The 23,025-nt window shown below is 40.6% G+C and overlaps 1 protein-coding gene across 2 annotated transcripts; it reads left to right on the top strand.

Moving 5' to 3' along the window:
* Positions 1 to 19,107: 19,107 nt before the first annotated feature.
* On the top strand, positions 19,108 to 22,422 carry NHO1 (Actin-like ATPase superfamily protein). 2 transcript variants are annotated; one of them, XM_087661812.1, is made up of 4 exons: positions 19,108 to 19,455; positions 20,152 to 20,373; positions 20,607 to 21,561; positions 21,965 to 22,422. In XM_087661812.1, exons 1-4 carry the CDS (start codon positions 19,322 to 19,324, stop codon positions 22,220 to 22,222), a joined length of 1,569 nt encoding a protein of 522 aa, XP_087517938.1. In that variant the 5' UTR covers positions 19,108 to 19,321; the 3' UTR covers positions 22,223 to 22,422. The 2 variants fall into 2 exon arrangements, with proteins under 2 accessions (XP_087517938.1, XP_087517939.1); XM_087661813.1 differs by lacking the exon at positions 19,108 to 19,455 and adding an exon at positions 19,794 to 19,980.
* The last annotated feature ends 603 nt before the right edge of the window (positions 22,423 to 23,025 follow it).

The following is a 23,025-nucleotide window of genomic DNA, read 5'->3' as shown; positions in this document are numbered from 1 at the left end:
AGTAGATTATGCGAGGGAGAGATATCCTTGATTCATCTAAGGTGGCCTACAACCCTTGGAGAGAAATTTTTATTTAATGAATTCTTCCCCCATTCTTCCCTTGGCCTACTTCTTATGGTGACCTAGGAGAGGGGGAAGATTTTAAAAACTTGGGGATAGCTTGAATACCTAAGGGATCATCTCTAGAAATTTGTGGGTTGAAGCCTTCTTCTTTTTTCTTGCAACTTTGGTTGTTGATGGATCCTTCCTCTTTCTTGTCTTTGGAACATCAATAGTTGATATTTGAGGATTGGAAGGGTATCGATGTGTTGGAGATGTTGGGGGTAAAGGCGCCTCTGCCTAGCCACCCGTGTATTACTACACTGACAGTCACCGCCACTACACATTGCAGGTGGCAGGTGCTCGTCACCATCACTTTATTCTTTATTCTTTTAGTGACAGTTTGAATAAAGGAAGGCCCAGTCACACATTGTGACTATTGGAGTTTCCATTTCTAGCCTCTCCCTTTCTTGCTCTTGCTCTCCCGCCATAGCTCTCGAGTCCAACCTTCGATCTGTCGCTCCCTTTCAATTGGTATCAGAGCTTTGCTTTTCGACTCTTGAGCTTGGTTCCTGGCATTCTCAACATCCCATCGACTCCCTACTTGCATTGGGTCTCCTTTTCGGCAGCCACATCCGACTCTTTCGAGCTCCCGTCACTCCCTGGCTTCCCAAGCACCTTCCTGGCATTGTTGGGCACCTTCAGGGCATTAGATCAGAGGTATCTGATCATTTTCTTAGGGGTTTACTTCAGTTCTCATGTCTCACAGGCTGTAAACAAGATTGGGGCAGCCACCATTGAAGCTCCCTTGCTTCACATCTCACTTGCCTTTGAACAAGACTTGCTGGAGCTTGTTTGAGGCCTTCCTTGGCTTTAACCAGACCCCTCTGAAGCTTGGACACCATTTTTTGCAGCCCCAAGACCAGCATTTACAGTTGGCAAAATCACGCAGCCCTCCCATATGTGTCTTCAGCATTGACAGTCACAACAGTAGCTCTCCCCCTCCATTGGCACTTGGAAAGGCTCCATTTCGGGCATATGAACATGCTTTGATGGTTGATGTGTTGGCATAGCATTTGGACTGATTTAACACTGTTTTGGGACTATCATAACAGTCCACATGCAGTTTATGACAGTGTTACACTGACATTTGATGCTACAGCTTGTTTGGCATTATCATTTGATGCCCGATTGGTCATGTTTGATGCCGAATGTTAGGGGAATGTATGCCTATTGTTTGGCAACCATTTGGAGCTGATTTTGGTCCTGAAATTCTCAGTTTTGAATAGTAAATCACTGCTATACACAGTTGGGCTAAAGTCATTTTACTCATGTATGCTTATGCCTATGCTTTTTGGGCTATGTTTCAGGCATATATGGTGATGTATTGACACTTGGGGCTCGACATAGAGCTTGGTTTTGATTCGGGATCGTTGGTTGAGCTTGAGCTCGCCTTGCAAAGCATTTGGATGCTCTATCTTGGATGTACTTATGGCATGTATGTTGCTTATGTCTGACCGGTCTTAACATGCTTAGCCTATGCCATTATTACATGCTAGTTACATTGTTTGGAGCCTATTGCTACTGGAGCTCGGTCTTGGCTTGACCTTGGATTCTCGGAGCTTACTTGAGCTATTTATTGGCTTGGCAGAGTTGTATCTTGGGATGTACTTGATGTCTTACATGCTTATGGATGCTACATACGAATGCTCTACAGCCTACATGTTTGGGATATACTATTGATGTGTATTGTCTTGGACTTATGCCATTGGCACTGTGTCTTGCCTTGGCTTGAGCTCTTGAGCTTGTACATACGGTTTTTGTGCCAGTGGGAGCATTCTTGAATGCTTATCAGACATTGAGCAGGTGGTACTTTTATGCATTGAGCCGTTACATGCTATTGAGCAGTTATTACAGACACTTGAGACTTTGGGACTTCTTACCTTTTGGGATGATACATCATATGTCTTGGTTCACTGTATGCTTATGAGCTAAGTCTCAGTTTTGGATCCGTATCTTTGTGAATTGACACCTACTTGTGTCAAGTTTTGGTAGTGGCAGGAACACTTTGCCCCATTGCCTAGGGGGTGTGCCTACTCACTGGCAGATGTTTATATGACATACTTGGGTGTTGGATTCATGCTTATCGACTGTCATATGCTTATGCTATGCTCGTATGATGCCGGTTTTGGTCTTGGCAGTATCTTATTGCCTTGGGATTCGATTTTGGCACTGTTAGCTCTCTTTTACTGAAATCTGAAATTTATTACAGCAAGCATATATGTATGGACTGACATGGATTTTTCATGCTGAAACACTTTGAAATGATGTACTTTCACTAGTACTTGGTGGGCAGTAGCTTTGATTCCACTTTCTTCACCATTTTTCCTTGATTTTGGTGATTTTTTTGTCATTTTCTGCAGTAAACAGCAAGCAGTTTTGAGCTGTCTACAGTCTTCCAGCCTACATTATGGCGAGTCTATTTTCAACGTCACTAAGCTTGATGGTACAAATTACTCTTATTGGAAGAGCCAGATTTGGCAGGTGTTGGTGTAGAAATCGCAGATCAAACCTTTGAGGTCAAGCGGGCATTCGCCTGCAACTATGCCAGATGAGGAATGGCTTGAGATTGATGAGTTATGCAAGTTTACTATTGTACTGTCTCTCACAGAACAAGTTCACTATAATGTCTTTGAGGAAGAACAGAGTGCATGGCAGTTGTGGGAAAATATAAAAAATCTCTATGACAAGAAAATTCCAGCGAGTCAGATGTATTGGCTGAAGCAGCCTATGGATCTGCGCATGAAGGAGAATGTGACTATGTCTGCTCACTTGAGTCAGTTCCATGCTATACCCAAGAACTTGACTTCGCAGGACATCACTTTTGCAGAGGATGTCACTCCTCTTTTCTTGCTTGGTACTTTTAATAAGTCATGGGATGTATTCCGCACTGCATTATGTGCCTCTACTGCTACCTTGAAATTATATGATGTTGAGAGTGCTCTTCTGTAGAAAGAGGTTAACTGTAAGAATTTGGATACCTCTCGTGTGTCTCATGCTATGATAGTTAGAGGAAGGAATGATGGATATGGAAAGCATGACAATGGTAGTGGTCGTGGACGGGATTCTCAAAAATCTTAGTCCAAGTCTCATGGGAAGTCACGTAGCAAATCCCGTGGCAGGAATGCAGATGTTACTTGTCACCATTGTGGGAAAAAGGGCCATATTAGGCCACAGTGCTATGATTTGCGCAATGAAAGTCGCAAAGATAAGGGGAAAGACAAAGTGTAGGATAAGTCTTCTGATCGCAGCATAGTACCTGTAAAGTCCAGTGTTAAAATTGAAGAGATAAATGTTATGCAGCCTGAGAATGTTGATGATGATGGTTATATCCTAGCAGCTTCTTCTAGTGCTTCGCAGATGACAGAGATACACTCTATGTATGCACAGTGTTGGCTCTTGGATTCATGTGCGTCCTTTCATCATGTGACACCTTGCCGAGAGTGGTTTCATTCATACTGTACTGTTTCGGGTTTTGTGCGCTTGGGTGATGACAGCTCTCTTGATATTGTGGGCATTGGCGATGTTAGGCTGTAGTTTCCTTCTGGCAGCAGTTTTGTTATGCAGGATGTACGTCATGTACCTGCTTTGACATGTAGTCTCATGTCAGTTGGACAGCTTGATGATGTAGGATATCATGTATGTTTTGGAGACTTTGCATGGAAGATCACTCGCAGCAGACTTGTGATTGCGAGAGGTGCCAAGGCTGGCAATCTCTACCCCTTGATTGTATCAGCTTCTTCCCTTGATCATGTTTTGTCTGTGGGTTCTATCCCACATGTATCTCTTTGGCATGCCCGTTTGGGCCATATGTCTTCAAAGGGAATGAAAATGCTTTCTGGTTTGCAGTACTTACTGCCCCTTGATTATGCATGTTTTGATTCATGTGAGCATTGTCTTTATGGCAGGCAAACTAGGTCTATGCATAAGAAGTTTGGTAGGCCATGCATGAGTGAGCCCTTGGCATTGGTACATTCGGATATCTGTGGGCCCATGCTTATCAATCTATGGGTGGTGCAAAGTATTTTGTTACATTCATAGATGATTTTTCACTGAAAGTTTGGGCTTATCCCATTAAGTTGAAATCCGATGTCTTGGCTGTGTTTCAGAGATGGCTTGTATTGGTTGAGAACCAGTCTGGGTATAGGCTAAAATGCCTAAGGACAGATAATGGGGGTGAGTATGTCTCATGTGCTTTTGAGCAGTTATGTGATGAGAGGGGTATTAAGCATCAGTTGACTGCCCCTTACACCCCCCCCAGAATAGTTTGGCTGAGCGGATGAATAGAACCATCTAGGAGCATGTACGCAGTATGCTTAGCCATGCAGGCCTACCACAGAGCTTTTGGGTTGAGGTAGTTAGTACAGCTGTGCATGTCATAAACAAATCACCCTCTAGTGGTTTGGATTTTCAGGTTGCAGAGGAGGTATGGACTGGAAAACCTCCCTCTTATGCGCATCTTCGTGTCTTTGGATGTGAGGCATTTTGCCATGTGCCCAGGGACAAGAGAAGTAAGCTGGATCCCAAGAGTGTCAAATGCATTTTCCTTGGTTATGGGGATGCAGGCGAGATGGGTTACCGTCTCTAGGATCCGCATGCGCGAAAAGTCATTCGCAGTCATGATGTAGTATTCCATGAAGACAAAATGCATAGGCAGCCTGAGAGAGTTGTTGAGATCCGTAGGGTCATATTTCAGGAGGAGTCGAGAGCTCCTACACAGCCAGTTGGACAACCTACAGCTGCAGCAGATGCTCATGGTCAGGGCGTTGGACAGGCAGTTGGGCAGGCAGTAGAGCCTACCGTGAGACAGTCTACTAGAGACAGACGTTCACCTGATAGATTTCAGCCCTCGATGCATTATGTCTTGGTTACATATGCAAGAGAGCCTTTCACCTATGACGAGGCTATGCGCAAGGGTGACAATCACTCCTGGGAGAGGGCTATGCAGTCTGAGATAGACTCCATGCATAAGAATGACACTTGGGATTTGGTTTCCTTGCCTACGGGCAAGAAGGCTTTGCCATGCAAGTGGGTGTATAAGCTAAAAAGTACCCCTGGACACCCAAGTCGGCATAAAGGCTAGATTGGTAGCAAAGGGTTTTAAGCAGGAGTATGGTGTGGACTTTGACGAGGTCTTTTCTCCTGTGGTCAAGATGACCACCCTGCGCTTAGTCTTGGCTTTGGTTGCTTAGCTTGACTTGGATTTATACTAGATGGATTTCAAGACTGCTTTCTTACATGGGGACTTGCATGATGAGATTTATATGGAGCAGCCTAAGGGCTTTGCAGAACCTGGCAGGCAGCACCTAGTGTGCAAATTGAAGAAAAGTCTTTATGGCTTGAAACAAGCACCTAGGGAGTGGTATCATAAGTTTGATGCCTTTATGTAGTCATAGGGCTACAGCTGGAGTGCTATGGATCCGTGTCTTTACACGAAGAAAGCCCGTGATGGTTCTTTATTGATTTTGGTACTCTATGTGGATGATATGCTAATAGCAGGGAAAGCTCATGATGAGCTAGATGCTCTTAAGGCTCAACTCAAAAAGAGCTTTGAGATGAAAGATCTAGGACAGGCCGCTCACATACTTGGTATGCGCATTAGACGCAACAGGCATCAAGGACTCCTCTACTCATCACAAAGGGAGTACATTCATGAAGTCCTTAAGCACTTCCGCATGCAGGACGTAAAGCCTATTGGTTGTCCATTGCCTTCTTATGTGAAGGTATCACAAGCTGATTGTCCGCAGATAGATGAGCAGAGGGCCGAGATGGCCAAGATTCCCTATGCATTTGCAGTGGGCAGTCTTATGTATGCCATGATAGCCACTCGTCCAGATATTGCCTTTGCAGTTGGTGTTGTGGCACGCTATATGGCTACACTTGGCAAGAAGCATTGGGATGCCGTGAAGGGCATCACATGTGGTACCTGAAGGGCACTGCAGATATGTGCATATGCTATGGCAGCTAGGATACATGAGTCGTGGGGTGCACTAACTCTGATTATACAGGACATGCAGATAGTAGGAAGTCCACTTTCGACTATGTATTCACCTATGCTAGAGGTGCTGTTTCTTGGATGTCCAGGGTGCAGAAATGCATGGCCCTTTCTACTACAGAGGCTGAGTATGTTGCAGCCACTGAGGCTTGCAAGGAGGCCATTTGATTGGGCCGTTTAGTTGCTGAACTTGGTATCGATGCTATCCCTACACTGCATTCGGATTCTATGAGTGCTATTCAGCTAGCCAAGAATCCAGAATTCTGTCTTCCATGCGAAGACGAAACACATTGAGGTGAGGTATCACTTCATATGTGGGGTCATTGAGGACAAGTTTGTTGATCTTGTCAATATCTTGACTGACCAGAATCCTGCAGATCTGCTCATGAAAAGCCTCTCTAGAGAGCGCTTTGCCTTCCTCAGGAGGTTGATGGGCATGGGATGAGATGACGTCTTTCCTCATCCTATTGTACAAGTGTACATGTTGTACTGTCTTTTTTCTTTTTCTTTTCACTCCTCACTGGGGCAGATTTGCCTTTAAGTGGGAGGTTGTTGGGGGTAAAGGTGCCTCTGCCTAGCCGCCCGTGTATTACTACACTGACAGTCACCGCCCGTGCACACTGCAGGTGGTGGGCGCCCATCACTGTCACTTTATTCTTTATTCTTTTAGTGACAGTTTGAATAAATGAAGGCTTGGTCACACATTGTGACTGTTGGAGTTCCCATTTCTAGTCTCTCCCTTTCTTGCTCTTGCTCTCCCGCCATAGCTCTCGAGTCCAACCTTCAATCCGTCGCTTCCTTTCAGGAGAGAAATCAAGGATAGAAAGAAAGCAGAGCTGAGACATGAAAGAGCAAGCGTGGAGAAAAAGCAAAGGCAAGATGATGCAATGCCTAATACAATATCATATGAGTGGATCGATGATTATGGCACTCCAAAATTGTGTTGCTTCATCATCCACCCAATTCACATCCTTGAAGGTTATCAAAATATGAGCACCATGCTACTAAAACTTACTAGTACTAGGGCTTGCACTTGTTGGGCCCAAGCTTGTGCCTTGTGGTTGGATTTCATGGTGGAGCAAGAAATAGGGGGTAAAAAGTGGAAAAAATGCCAATATATAGAGTTAAAGAAAAATGAGGTGAAGAGAAATAGGGGGTAAAAAGTGGAAAAAATGCAAATATATAGAGTTAAAGAAAAATGAGGTGAAGAGAAAAGGAATGTGATATATGAGGGTTGAGAACTTTAGGGGGCCTAAATCACATTTTTTCAACCAATGAGCTTAGTAGAGATAGCTGAACAAACAAAAGGGAAGGTGTACAAGCTTTAAATGGGATAGAAATAATTGTTATAGGTCACTGTTGAGTATGACCATTTCATGGAAGTGACTTTAGAAAAATTGCATGGTAGCATGTCTTTTTTGGATGTGTTGGTATATATAATGCCCATCTACCTTTTTCCTACATCATTTTTCCTCTTGCAAAACATTGACCAACATGGCTTCTACCATACTATCGAGTCTTTGGTTAGTTGCAACCCCCACCCAACAATACATGTGGTTTTGGCCTATCATGCACTATGCCCCCCTATATCACATTGTTTTGACCTACATGATTCTGACCTGTCATGCACTATGACCCCCCTATATCATGATGTTTCAACCTGCGTGGCAATGAATGTAATTTTGGCATGTTGTGTGCTATGAACTCTCTATATCACACTATTTTGACCTTCTTGGTGATTCAACACAATATAGCCATTGAAAATCTTGGCCTCCCCATATCACATTGTTTGAATTTCTTGGCCTCCCCATATCACATTGTTTTGTCTTTTCTCCTTCCCATTGCCCTCTTAGATCTCTATGGCTAGAATAAACAAACAACTCAAAAGGCGTATATAGGTGAGCCGACGGAACAACATGCAAGACTACTACAAAAAAGAAGAGCACAATCAAATTGAAAGGGAAAGGAATTCCCAAGATCCCTCCTCTAAAGTTCAAGGCATCCCTTGTTGAATCTAATGAGCAAAGAATGCCCTTGAAGTTGAGTACATAATAGTCCAAATTTAGCTTGCATGGCCTCTTTTGTGCATCACCAATGCTTGACATTAGTGGTAAAATCTATATGAATACTTTACCCAACAAAAACTAGTTAAATTCTATTTTACCACTCACTTTCATTGTTTTCCAAATTATTTCGATTAGAGGCACAACATGCACATGGTTGGCCCATTGATCCCATGGGAGCTCAGCATATTGCAACAACCAATTTTCATTGACCATGCCCTTGTGTTTACATCGTGAGTATCTAAATGCAATGTAAAGTCTAGAAATGGTGCGAAATCATCGAATTATATTGCACTACAAGTTGCTGATTTGGGGATTGCGATTTCTTCTCCCTTGTTGGCTGGAATGTCAGTAGTAGGGCACTCCATTCCGAATCATCAATGTTATCCTCATGTTGTCTGGCATGCAATTATTTGATGGGAAGTTTTTTCTTTCTTTCTTCAACCTTGACTTCTTCACCAAGACTAAAGTTTGTATTTGAGCAGACATGCGAGGAGTATGAAGAAGAAAAATAAGAAAAATTAGGACTTCCCATCACTTTTTATATATCTCCCATATCAATTTGACGTTAAGCAATGAAAACATGAACTTTCTCTCCATGTAAGTTTTATGAGTGCAAAGTGTACCTTATGCCACATATGGAAAAGACTTGGCACACTTAGGATCAAAATACCATCATATTAAATTTTTAAATTTAGTTTTCCACACTTCTATTTGAGAAACTACTAGGCCCTACAAAAGCTATTGAGAGACCACATGAATCCCATCTTCCTTATGGCGAATAAGGACATCAGTACAATAATTTCATTCGACATTTCTAACTAATCTTGTATAGAAACTTAATTTCTTCCAAAATGCTATGAAAATGCAACCCTTGAAAAAGCTCAAGAATAATTGCAATTCCTACTAAAGGAACAACAATATCGATAATGCAATCCTACAATTTCTACAAATGAATAGTGACTTGTTTTTGCAACTGCAAATCATTACGACCAAACTCTATCACAACTATGTCACAAATCAAAGTACAATGGAGTATAGCAAAAGCTTTATATTTCTCCCACTCATCTTCCTTTACGAACCCATTAAGAAATATAGGATCCTATCATTTTACTTGAGGAAATATAATAGTAACTTGAACCAAACTAACATGTGCATCTTGTTTCACTTGTGCATGAGATTTAGGATCATCATAATTAGGATGAATTAATTTTCTTAAATCTAAATCCATTTACTCTAGGTTTAATAAAGCTTTTCTTACAATGTAGCCAAAACAAAAGTCTCTTGTTTGACATCCTTTCTACAATCCTTACAATGTAGCCAAAACAAAAGTCCCTTGTTTGACATCCTTTCTACAATCTCATAAGGTTCAACATACACAAGCTTTAAGTTACTTAGATGTTTGCCGAATTTAGAATTGTAAGCCATAACAAGATAACCTTCCTTGAAAATTTTATTTTTGATATGCATGTTCACCCATGCTTCTCTTTTTGCTTGCACCACCCTTGATAAATAAGCTACAATAATTTGATCCTTTTCAAGGTACATAAGCTATTGCAACCTATTATATGTTGACTCTTCATTTTAGCCTTGGAGTTGATGCCCAACCTTGGGCTATGGCATCCCTTTGAAGGAAACCACCAAGCTTGGCAGTTTTAGCTTGTGAGAGTCCAGCACTACCCCTGAACCTAGGTGCTAGGTGCCTACCCATGCTCTGTCATTTGGGTGGTTAGCGGAGTCTTCCAAGGAACATGTTCCTAAAGGAAGTAGAGAAATCATAAGCTAGTGGCTCAAGGTTCTGCTTTTGAGCACGATTAGGCACCTCGCTCAAAAAACAAAACTCTTCATTTAAGGAGAAAGTTTATGAGTTACTGCCACCCTTAAATTACGAACAATGAAAGTCATATGAACAACTTCTTCTACTCCATAGATAAATTTTAGTGGTGTCAATTTAGTTGTCACTTTGAATGGTATTCTAAAAGACCACAAACCAAAATCCAATTTAGTGTCCGAAACTTTTCTATTCTCACTGATGATCTTCTTCAAGATCCACAACAAAATCTTGCTAGAACTTTTTACCTGTCCATTAGCTTGTGGATGATACGATGGAGACTTCTTATGTAAAATCATATGTTTTGCAGTTAGCTCTTTCATAATATCATTCAAAAAATGCTTGCCTCTATCACTAATCAACTCTATTAGACAACCAAATCTATTCATAATGTTAGAGTAAAGAATCTAAGCTACACTTGTAGCAGTATTGTCCTTCAATGCCTTTGCTTCAAAACACTTAGTATAATAGTTGGCACAAACTAAAGTATACATGTTCTTAGTTTGATGTGTTGCTAGTTTGATTGGCCCAACAAAGTCAACCTTCCATTTCTCTTAATCCTAAAAAGTGCATCTTTGGGGTGCCCTATGGATTATTGCTAGGCCATGTGGTTAGTTTGGTTGGTATTGCAATTGACCCTGAAAAGATAAAGGTTATAGTTGCTATGAGCCTATCGCATACTCCAAAAGAGGCACACAACTTTTTGTCATCAATGGGATATTATCAGAGATTTATCAATGCACTGGCAGAAAGAGCATTGCTTGAACTTCATATCTTTTAACTGTCTATTTAATTGGAATGAAGCTTGTCAAGTATCCTTTGAGGATGTGAAGCAGGAATTAGTGAAAGCACCAATCCTAAAAGCACCCAGAAGAGGTGAAGTTTTCTATATATTTTCAACAGCCACAATGCATAGTATCATCTATTGTTTAGCCCAATAATTTGGGAAGAGAAATGGTATCATCCAATTGCCTTTGCTAGTCAAAAATTGGGGATATCTGAACTCAACTATACTTATATGGAGAAATTGTGCCTTGGTATGGTTTTTGCGACAAAGAAATTCAAGCACTATATTTTCTATGAGAAGGTGGTATTCTTTATAAAGGTAGAAGGACTTAGACTGTTGATTAGCAAGTTGCAGCTGCTTGACCGTTTAGCAAAGTGGCTAATCACTTTGCAGGAGTTTGATAATGAGATTAAGAGTAAGCCACCAATACTACACCAAATAAGAATAACATTGTGTAGCATTAAAAATATCATCACATATATTCTTTATCACTATTGGCAACACTTGTTTGAAATCCCCTCCAACTAAAACAATCCTTCCACCAATTAGCTTATCACAACTCATAACGTCTCTCAAAGTTCCATCAATTGCTTCAAAGGCATGTCAATGTGTCATATGAGCCTCATCCCACAAAATACATGCATACAACACATTCTTTAGCATAGCAATATGCATCCCTAAAGACAATTGGCCACCACAAACTTTCTTGTAATATCTTTCTTCTCGTAATCTCATAGGAGAAATGACCTCCTACCAATCTTATATTGGTACCCTACAAAATTGTAGCTTGTTCATATGCAAGAACACATGTTCTCACTACTTGATCAATGCCTCTTCTATACAAAACTCCAATAATGACTTGAAAGTTTTTGCTTCTCAAAGCCAATATTCTTCTCTAATACCTTGATAAAGTTGTTATCATAACACCATCCACAAGAAAAGTCATCATTTGATTATAATAAGAATTAGATTCATATACCTAAACTCCAAATAATATTCCATCAAGCACCTGATCACTAACTTCCTACACAAGATCTCAATATCAATCCTACTCGTGAAATTTGCAATTGTACGCTTTTTTGTGGGAGTATGTACCATTTTATAATCAAGTTCTTTTAGCAAAAACATCCACCTAACCAACCTACCCATAAGCTGAGGCTTATCAATGAGATACAAGAGAGCTTGATGATCCACATTAAAAATGGCTTAATTTTCCAATAAGTAAGTATTTTGTTTTTAAAAACCACTTTCCAAAGCCTCTCTTTTAGTGACCATATGATTATTTTCTATTTTTGTTAATGTGCTGGTAGTATAATACATAGGCCTAAACCACACCCCTGATTTTTTCTTTGCATCAACATAGATCCAACATTAATGTTAGAAGCATCTACAGGTACATGAAAGGGAAAATCCCATTGAGGATAGCAAAATGGAAGCAACATCTAGCATCTTCTTCAAGATACCAAATGCCTTATCATGATCTTCTCTCCACACAAATTAAACACCTTTCTTTATTAAGGTAGTTAGAGGAGTACATATGTGAGTAAGGTACTTGAGATATCTACTATGCCACTTGATTTGGCCCATGGAGCTCATTACCTCCTGTGTTATTGTAGGAACTCCATCTTTTTGTACCAAGTGAATCTTTCGAGGATCTATGGTTGGCCATCCCTTCTTCAAAATGATATACTAAAGAAATACTCCACTTTTAGTAGCAAAAACAAACTTAGATGGATTCAGAGACATATCAAATTGCTAATAGATTTCAAGGCATAGTCTAAGCTACTTTAGATTATTTACCTTCTTACCAAATACACAAAAAAATCTATAAAAACTCTCACAGAGGTTGTAAGGCATGGATAAAAGGTCATATGAGCTTCTCCTTGAAACTCTAAAGGATCATTTTCAAGGCAAAAAAATCATGATAATGCTGACATGAGGCTAACATATGCTCTCCATTCTGTAATAAATGCCATATTATGCATATCATTAGGGTGCATTTTGATTGCATTCTGATAATGCATCTAGAAAACTGAACCTTCCACATCTAGCCACATCATCCAACAATAAATAATTGAATGTAAGTTGAAATGGATCTATGATTGTATCTACATTAAACTTCTTGTAATCCACACATGCCCTTATCATTCTTTTTGGGCAGAGATACAATTGGGGACAACCGCGTGATCTCATTCATTTGTTTAATAAATCCAACTCTAAGTAGCTTGTTAATATCCTCTTTAACTTATTTTTCATAATCTCAATTCATCCTATGTTGCTTCTACACAATGGGCTTAGCATTTTCTTTAAGATTAATCCAATGTTGATGTACCTTTGGGTCAAAACCATTCATGTTAATGTACTTCCAATCAAATATATCTTGAAATTCTTATCTTAGCTTTATCAATTTGTGCTTATTCTCCTTATCCACATGAATACTCATCTTAATAGGGTTAGAACCACCCACAAGATCTAAATTCACATGCTGAACAACATCTTCAAACACTTCAAGAGGCTTACTCATGATATGTTCAAACTTCGACTCTGCTTCAATAATAACTTGTTGACTAACCTTGTACGAGGCTTCCGCATTCTCAGCTTGTTGATTTTTCTACAAATTATGTAGTTCTTGATCATGGTTTATAAAGGAGTGATCTAGAGAGAGAGAGAGAGAGAGAGAGAGAGAGAGAGAGAGAGAGAGAGAGAGAGAGAGAGAGAGAGAGAGAGAGAGAGAGAGAGAGAGAGAGAGAGCGAGAGAGAGAGATTGTGAGAGAGAGCATATGAGTGTAGAGGAGAGAGAAATTCTAAATAAGGAGAGAGAATCCATGGAAGCTATGAGAGAGAAGATGTAAGATGAAGAGACTTTTGTATTAATTGATGATGAAAAATAAAACTCTCTTACACCTTATACACCAACCAACATGGCTAGTATTTCTTCACATTACTATTTCTCACATTATTATAGTCTCTTACATTCTATACCTACATAATGTTTTTGTCCTCAAAAACAAAATTAGGACTTATCACAATGCATGGGATAGAAGCAGAATAGAGTACTATTCTATATTAGCCATTACAAGGTATGCATTGGTAAAAAATTCAACAATTTTGAATAAATAAAAGAGGTATGATCAAGTATCCTCTATGCACATCAATAGGGAAAGAGAAAATCCAAAACTTGATCATGAATCTTTGGTCAAATGAGAGCTCCAGACATGGAAAAACATGTTGTCTATTGCAGGATGTTGCTATAATAAATAAGAAATAGCATTTGGTAAGAAGCTTCGATCATGGTCTGCTATACATTATATATCAAGATGAAGCTCTCTCTAAATGCTTTTAGCCCATGTATGTTGTGGTTTTTTGTTCATAGTATAGAATAAAATCACTTTAAAATAGAGAGATGTCTGAGCTGGAACAAAGCCATAAATGACTAGTCTTCAGCCAAAATTGTTTTCCTAAGGTAAGAAAACTCCTCAAAAATCAAAGCTGGTCTTCAAGAATCTTCTTCCAATGGTAATCCTTGCCATTTGATAAAATATTATGTGATTGTTCTAGATCTAAGCTTCTTGTCTCGTTGGCCGATGACTTCCCTGTGAATGTATTGAATGATGCCCTCCTCATCCATGGGTAGAATCTCCTCACATAATCCACAGTAGATCCAATAAAGGGCTTCAACTAACTCACATGGAAGACATTATGAAACCTAGTAGAAGAGGGAAGTTCCAACCGATATGCCAAATCACCCACTCTCTTCAAAATCCTATAGGGTCCATAAAATCTATGAGGCAATTTGTCGCTAGAACCATCTTTAAGAGTGGAATAACAAGACATGGGCACTTTCAAAAGTACTAAATCCCCTTCTTGGAGCTCTAGGTTTTGCCTTTTCTCATCAAGATAAAGCTTCATTTGATCTTGGGCTTTCTTTAGATTTACTTTACACTGTTAGAGGAGAGCCTGCATGCAGTCAAATTCTTCCTTGCTTTGAGGGTCTATCCTATCATTGAAAATGACCATAAGAAGGGGTACCTTGTATTCATACAAAGCCTCAAAAGGTGAAAATCCTATGCTAGAATGAGTGGAGTTGTTGTAGGCAAACTCCATCAAGTGTAACTCACGAATCCAATGCATTTTGTACATCATGGTAAAAATGTCTCAAGTAAGTTTCCAACCACTTTTTATTTACTCTCTCTACAGATAGTAGGAAGTCCACCTGTAGGTATGACTTCACTTTTGCTAGACGTGTTGTTTCTTGGTTGTTTAGGGTGTAGAAATGCACGGCCTTATGTACCATTGAGGAAGAGTATACCACAACCATTGAGGCTTGCAAGGAGGCCTTATGGAAAGGCTGTAGACCTTGGTATTACAGTTACACCTACACTACATTCGAATTCTATGAGTGCCATTCAACTTACCAAAAGTTACTCATAAACATGGCATCTCTATATGCACTAAGATAAGCAATAATCCATGTAGCTTGAAAACGTGCTCCATGAACTAACTAGCTACTTGAGACACTATATATTAAATTTTTGTGGGAATAAAGCGGGCTGCCTTGGTGAGTCTATCCACCACCAGATAAAATGTTGTTAGATCCTTTCTGGGACACACGTAAGCCAGTGAAAAAATCTATAGTAATGCACATCCATTTACCCTCAAGGATAGGCAATGGTTGCAATAAACCGCCTAGCTTGAATGTGCTACCTTTGTTTTGTTGGTATGGTACACGATTAAAGACAAAAGTATTGACATCCTTCCAAAGGCCCTTCAAATGAAAACTTTTAGCAATCTTGTCATAAGTCTTGAACACACCAAAATGATCAGATGCAGGAGAGTAATACATCTCTTGCATAATTCTATATGTAAATGGAGAAGTGTGCAAAATGACAATCATGCCATGAAACCATATGAGACCATTTTTCAACTGATATTGGGAGTTTTCATCATAATGCCTTTCTATACTTTTTGAAATATATAAATTTATGATCTAAAAGATAGGTCTCTTGGAGCTCATCTATCCAATCACTATGAAATTCGATGATGGTTGTAATCTTATATGCCCGTATCTTGGACAAGGAATAAGCAACTATGTTATCCTTGCCCCTTATATGTGTAATATCAAAATCATAATTCTATGATGTAGCTACCCATCCACATTGCTTTGGAGTGAGGTGTGATTGTGATAGGAAATATTTGAGAACACTATGATCACTTTTCACCCTAAATCGACTGCCATAAAGATAATGATGCAACTTCTTGATTGCATGAAGAATGGTTAGCATCTCTTGGTCATAAGCATTCATTGCCATCTCTTTGTCATTGAGCTTATGACTCTAAAAGGCTATTACACCATGCTCTCATAAAAAATTTGCTCGAATCCCCCATCCACTAGTATCACACTAAATAGTAAATTCTTTGGAAAAGTCAAGGCAAACAAGAACAGGAATTGAGGTAAGCAGTTCTTTCAATTGATTAAAGCTTCAATGCTATGGCATCCCAAAAGAAAACATTTTTTAAAGCGTGTTCGTGAGAGGTGTTGCAATAGTCTCATAATGGCATACAAATCTATGATAGAATGAATATAGACCAAGAAATCCACAAAGAGAAGTGGTATTAGTGGGCGTAGGCTAGTCTTTAGCACATTGCATCTTTTTTAGGGCTAGCATGAATTCCATTTTCACTGACAATATGTCCTAAATATTCCACCTCAATTTGTATGAATGGACACTTGGACTCCTTGGTAAATAGCCTATGCTATCTCAATACATCAAATACATTTCTTACATGTGACAAATGATCTTGTAATGTTTTGATGTAGATGATCAAATACCTTCCATGCATATGCCAAATCTCAAGACAAATCATACACATGTACAATCAACCACAACGAGCTATGGGTAAGATTGAAGAAAAATGATTCTTGAGCAAAGGAATTCAATGCAATACTTCAGTAAATTGAGTGCTCATTGAAATAAAGAAGGATGCATAATCCATACAAGCAATGGGCTTCCATAAAATGCATAATCAAGTCTTGTTTCTCTTCCAACAAATGAATGATGGCCCAACAAGAGGATTAAAGAAAGAGAGAGAGACTAAGAATTATCTCTTACTTGATGAAGATTGGATGAGATCCAATTTCAGACTCAAATAGCTCCAATAAGCAGCTGTGTAATCCATGGCTTTAATAGTTCAGCTCCTTGATGAATAGTTCTTCAATGTAGTTTGTATTTAGCTGCCTTAAGCCTTCAATGAAAAAGAAATTTGGATTGCTAAAGAATCCCCAAATCCAAGCTTGTAGAATGCTCTATGTGTCAAAGGGGCTTCAAGATGCCTTCAATGTTACAAAATTTCCATGTACCCCTACTATAGATAGGATTCCCAACCTCAAAGAAGTAAAAGTCCTCTATCTTGAACCCTTCTTGATGAAAAATTAGTAATCATTGTTGTCCATGCTTTAACATAGAAGAATGAAGCTCAAGGAGTGAAGGATTTAGCCAAATCTTGGCTTGGATGGATAAAAGAAAGGTTATAAGTGATTCTTAGAGATATTTGAAATGAAGAGAAACCTTGAATCACTAAGATTTTAATCCATTTACCCTATTGTCCAAACCTATCAATACCTAGGGTTTAAAGGATGCAAGCTTCATATGATAGGGAAGATCTTGCCTTTGCTTAATAATCATAGTGTAGACTAAGATCGAGCAAGCATAGATGCTTCCTAAGTGCCTCATATCTTGAAGAAGTTAAAGACATTTGTTGTTGTCTAGGGTTGTTAAGGCCATTGAGTAAGATTCATCATCAAGCTTGCTTTTTTGAGCAAATGAGAGGAGTGATAGAGCTACTCTATGTTTTGATGTTTTTGTAGAACATTTAAAACCAAAGTTGCAAGTTATCATGTGCAAGATCTCCAATGTGTTACAACCTTGATTCTAACAAAGAAATACTAGAAGATTGAAAAATTGCTACATGCAAACCACATATTTGTTTAAGGAATTACAACATATTAGCAAGGACATCATTATGCCACTACATAGAACGATGAGAGGTAAAGAATAATTGCACATAATAAAAGAGAGACACAAAAATCAAAGAACATCCAATGAGAACCTTGTTCCATTATAGTTTTCCATGACATCGCTCGTCAAGAAGAGTAGTCATGTATATGCATCATGCCAACAATACCCAACGAAGTGCCTAATCACACGATCCTTCAAAACATTTATGTAAGATGAAACATAAGACTAAAGGTAGTAAGGGTAACACCAATGCCTAACAATGATAATCAGGGATGTGTGTTAGATGGTTGAATTAGGATGATCCTCTTGACATTTCCCTTATGAAGTAGAGTGAGAACTCCCATGAGCAACAAAATTCATTAGTCTTAAAAGGATACTAGATAGTGTTGCTCATCGAATGATGCATTTTGGTTGACTAGTTAAGTATCCCTCTAAGAATAATGATGGGGTAACCTCATACTTTTTGTACTGATGATTGATGGACATTAGCTTTTGCTATACTTGCAAACTTTAATCCTAGGAGTTTTAGGAATTGCATAGGCGATAGAGGATTTCCTTATTGTGATGATGGTTTTCTATGTGACTAGAATATCCCTCATCTTTGGGTAACTTGAGTCTATCTTGATCAACACTAGACTTTTCAATGATATATTAACACATAATTGCTAGATTGCATGATAGAATGTGCATATGTCATCTTGTGTTGCTCATCACCTATGGCCTGGAATGGTGCTCCAAATGGCTTCCCCATGGTGTGATTTTGGCCTTCAAGTGTGTTTTTGTTCTCCTAATGGGTGACCAGCCACCACAAAGAACTCGCGATACCCTCATCTACATGGTACAAGTGAGAAATGTGGGAGCTTTTTGTAGACAATAATATAGAGGGGCCTTTACGCAAGTTTGAATACATTCTTTGTTGCAAATCCCATAGGAAGGCCCAGTAGGGCGAAAGTTCACAAACTCTACCTTCTTTTGTTAGGCGGATCGCAACATGTGATGCCGACTCTCTCTCTCTTTTGTGGGTTAAAAGTTGGTTTGGTAGGTGGCCAATAAATTCAATGCATACCCGGGTCCCGGAGTCACGAATGTGGAAGGAAGTTCAATGCCCAACAAAAGCCATGTTGACTCTTTTCACCGGAAAATCCAAATTTCAAATACCTTCTCTTCGTTCTTTTAATTTTACCGGAAAATCCAATTTCCAAAGAGTTTCTCTTCGTTCTTTTTATTATATACCTGCTGAATCTCCGCCTCGAATTTCTCTCTCTCTTTTTTTTTCGTAAATCTCTCTCTCTCTCTCTCTCTCTCTCTCTCTCTCTCCCTCACAGATCTCTCTCTCCCCGCCCCTACCCTCCCCAAATATTACATACGACATCATCAGAGATCGCGAGGAGGCGTACATTTCAGCGTTGTACAAAGCGGCTGCGACAGATTTAGGGATGACGCCTGCACAGTAAACACACTCACCCAATACACAAGACAGGCCATTATTCCACAGAGAGAGAGAGAGAGAGAGAAAGCGCAGGCATCGCAATGGCTGGCGAGGATGTGTTTGTGGGTGCTCTGGATCAAGGAACCACCAGCACCCGTTTCATCATATACGACCGCAGCTCCAAGGCCGTAGCTTCCCACCAAGTGGAGTTCACTCAAATCTATCCTCAAGCAGGGTCAGTCTCTTTCTCTGTGTTTGTGTGTGGGGGGAGGGGGTTGTGTGTTTGGGGGGGGGGGAGGGTGTGCGCGCGTATGCCTGCCTGTCTCTCTTTGACTGAGACTGCTGGGGGGTAAAATGGGAAATTCACATATTCAATGATGACAAGCATGCACATGCTCGTAATCGCACAACTTGCACACATTTTGTCCAATCCTTATTTCAATAAGGAAAAGGTTGTAACACATGGATCAATGCCGCAGGGTGAGACATCTTATAGTAGAAAAAGCAGCAGTAAAATAATTCCAGCTGATTTTGAGGAAGACCTCCAAGCTCAAAGGAGTCTTGAATATAGCCTTGATAGTTGCTCTTTGGAGTTTTGAAGATAGCCTTGAAGTTGCTCTTTGGATGCAGCAGCTGGTAACGCTGTGCTTGATTTCGTGGGAGGACAATCCATTTGGAATGAATGACTCCTGCTTGGCCTGGGATAGGCAGTATTGGCACATGTTCAAAGTGTGGTACAAAATAATGAGCCTTAGCCAGGGTAGACATCATATGCCACAGTCTGGATTTGTGTCATGCCCTGTGGGATATCAAAGCAAATGTTACATTCTGCACTGTTTCAAGATATCCTGTGATCTCATACACTGTTGATGAAGCCATCCGCAGAAGAGACTTGCTGAAAAGTTGATTATTCTTCTATGTCAATTTGCAGGTGGGTGGAGCATGACCCAATGGAGATCTTGGAGACTGTGCGAGAGTGTATGCAGATGGCTGTAGACAAAGCTAAGGAAGCTGGAAAGCCGGTCAATATAGGTTTGAAGGCTGTTGGCATCACTAACCAGCGAGAGACGAGCATAATCTGGAGCAAGAGCACAGGAAAACCTCTTTATAATGCTATTGTTTGGATGGATGTTCGCACCACTGCAATTTGCAGGTATTGTTATTTTACTAACTGGGTGCGTATCATTGCAATCCTGGGAGGTCTAACAAAGATCCTCTCAACTATCCGTGAAATTTCATACTTGTTTGATGCCGGATCTGTCCTTGCTGGACACCTGGAAAATTGCCCTTTGCTTTTTTTCAACAGATCTTGACTGTATTGTGGCTAGAAGTATTCTCTTGTGGTGAATTCGCCTCATGCTTATTCTTGTTATAACGTGTGTGCAGGCGACTTGAGGCAGAGTTGACTGGAGGGAGAACTCATTTTGTAGAGAGTTCAGGGCTTCCAGTAAGCACCTATTTCAGTGCACTAAAGCTGCTCTGGCTGCTAGAGAATGTAGCAGAGGTGAAGTCAGCATTAGAGAAAGGGGATGCTTTGTTTGGAACTGTTGACACTTGGCTTATATGGAACTTGACAGGAGGTGTTGATAATGGTCTCCATGTGACAGATTGCTCAAATGCAGCACGCACTTTGCTGCTTGATTTGAAGACCCTAGAGTGGCATAAGCCAAGCTTGGAGGTCCTCAACATCCCACCTGAAATACTTCCTAGGATTGTCAGCAACTCAGAGGTACTGGGTACAATTGCCAAAGGTTGGCCATTGCAAGGTGTGCCCCTTGCAGGCTGCTTGGGAGACCAACATGCTGCCATGCTAGGCCAGAAATGCAAGAAAGGGGAAGCAAAAAGTACATATGGCACGGGCTGTTTCATATTGCTAAACACTGGTGAGGAAGTAGTTATGTCTAATCATGGCCTGCTTAGCACTATTGCTTACAAGTTGGGGCCTGGGGCACCCACAAATTATGCCTTAGAGGGTTCCATAGCCATAGCAGGAGCTGCTGTACAGTGGCTGAGAGACAGTTTAGGGATCATAAAAACAGCAGCTGAGATTGAAGCACTGGCTGAGACTGTACCCAACACAGGGGGTGTGTATTTTGTTCCTGCTTTCAATGGGCTATTTGCCCCTTGGTGGCGGGATGATGCACGTGGCGTCTGTGTTGGGATTACACGGTTTACTAATAGGGGTCACATTGCTCGTGCAGTCTTGGAGAGCATGTGCTTTCAGGCAAAGGAGGTGCTTAAAGCCATGCATTCAGATGCAAACAATTCCTCTGAACCTGATGATTTTCTACTGAGGGTTGATGGAGGAGCTACGGTCAACAACCTCCTCATGCAACTGCAGGTATGACTTTATTGGAGCTCCATCTATGAAGTGGTATGTGCATGAATGCATGTGTGAGTTTGAGTCAACTGGTTTAGCCTGGATTTTCAATATTACCCTTCTCTTAGTTTGGATTAGCCCAAGTGTAGCGATCTATGTCAAGGCTCTCTTGGACATTACACAAGCTCATAGTGAGAGAAGAGAACATTTGTATGCTCTTGTAAACATATTGCATTGAGAAGAACGAGTGGTCTGTACATTTGGAGTACTTATTATACCATGAGTGGTTTTGTAGACACCCTATTCATAATACGCAGCTAGCCTGTCCATCGTCAATGCAAAATGTTCACATCAATCGTTATGTCTGATTCCATTAAGGGCCTTCTGACCTATGTACTTACATGTGGGTGGATGTTTGGTGTAGGCTGATCTGCTAGGGTCACCAGTGCTGAGGCCTGCAGACATTGAGACGACGGCTTTGGGGGCGGCATATGCTGCCGGTTTGGCTGTAAAAGTCTGGACGGAGGAGGAGATATTTCATAGTGCAGTGCAGGAAGAAGCAGCAGTGGTGGAGACTGTATTCCACCCTGCCATCGACCGTCAAGAAAGGCAGCGCCGATATCATTCTTGGTGCCTGGCTGTGGAGAGATCATTTGGGCTGTCAGATTTATCCTCTGTCTGACGAGATCATTTGGGATGTGAGATATAGTGTCTGCATGATTTGAGAGGTCAGATTTAGCCTCTTCCCAGTAAGACCATTTGAATAGTCATTCAGATTAGCCTGTGTCGAATTCAAATATGTCGTGCAGAGATGATCTGAGCCATGCAACAGCGTGCTCCTTTTCCGTTGTGTAGCCCTTGCTCTTTACTTTTACTTCCGTTCATTCGCCAGCTTCTTCTTCTTCCTTTAGTGGGCGCCCTTTGTGCAGCTTTTCATGTGCCCGGTATCGGTTTTTAGCGCAACAAACAAATCTACTTATCATCAATAACAGAACTTGAAAAAGAGAACACAGTTTCTAGTCACTCGAATTCTCTGCAATTCGTGAAGGGGAGGGAATTTTTCAAAAAGCAGTATGTTAGGAACGTGTTGACGCAAGATTCTACGCACGTAGAGCTTGTAGGAAGGCCCAAGGGGGTGTGATTTTCGTGAGGTATTGCGTTGCAAGTTGCAAGCCCAAGGCCTTGCCATACCCGTATGGGGCGCTGCATGATTACCCGAGTCAGTCAGTCAGTCAGTCAATCGTACGAGAGAACTCGTTACAAAAAGGGTTTCAACGCGCTTTATACGGATTCGGGTTACTGAATTTGCACTCATCCTTCCCTAGACCGGAACACTAAATTGCATTAAAAAGGCATGAGAATGAGAGTAACCAGAGATGCTTCGGGCGAAGGTGTGGAAGCTTCACTATTTACTTAGTCAACAAGAGGAGATTTAGCCATGGTTGATGGAAGTGTTTGGAGTGCTCTCTCAAAGATGATGTTGAA

Source organism: Lygodium microphyllum, chromosome 21 (assembly GCF_053477565.2).
Source record: "Lygodium microphyllum isolate KBCC chromosome 21, Lygodium_microphyllum_v1.1.10, whole genome shotgun sequence".
NCBI lineage: Eukaryota > Viridiplantae > Streptophyta > Polypodiopsida > Schizaeales > Lygodiaceae > Lygodium > Lygodium microphyllum.
This window is presented reverse-complemented; position numbering and strand designations above follow the sequence as displayed.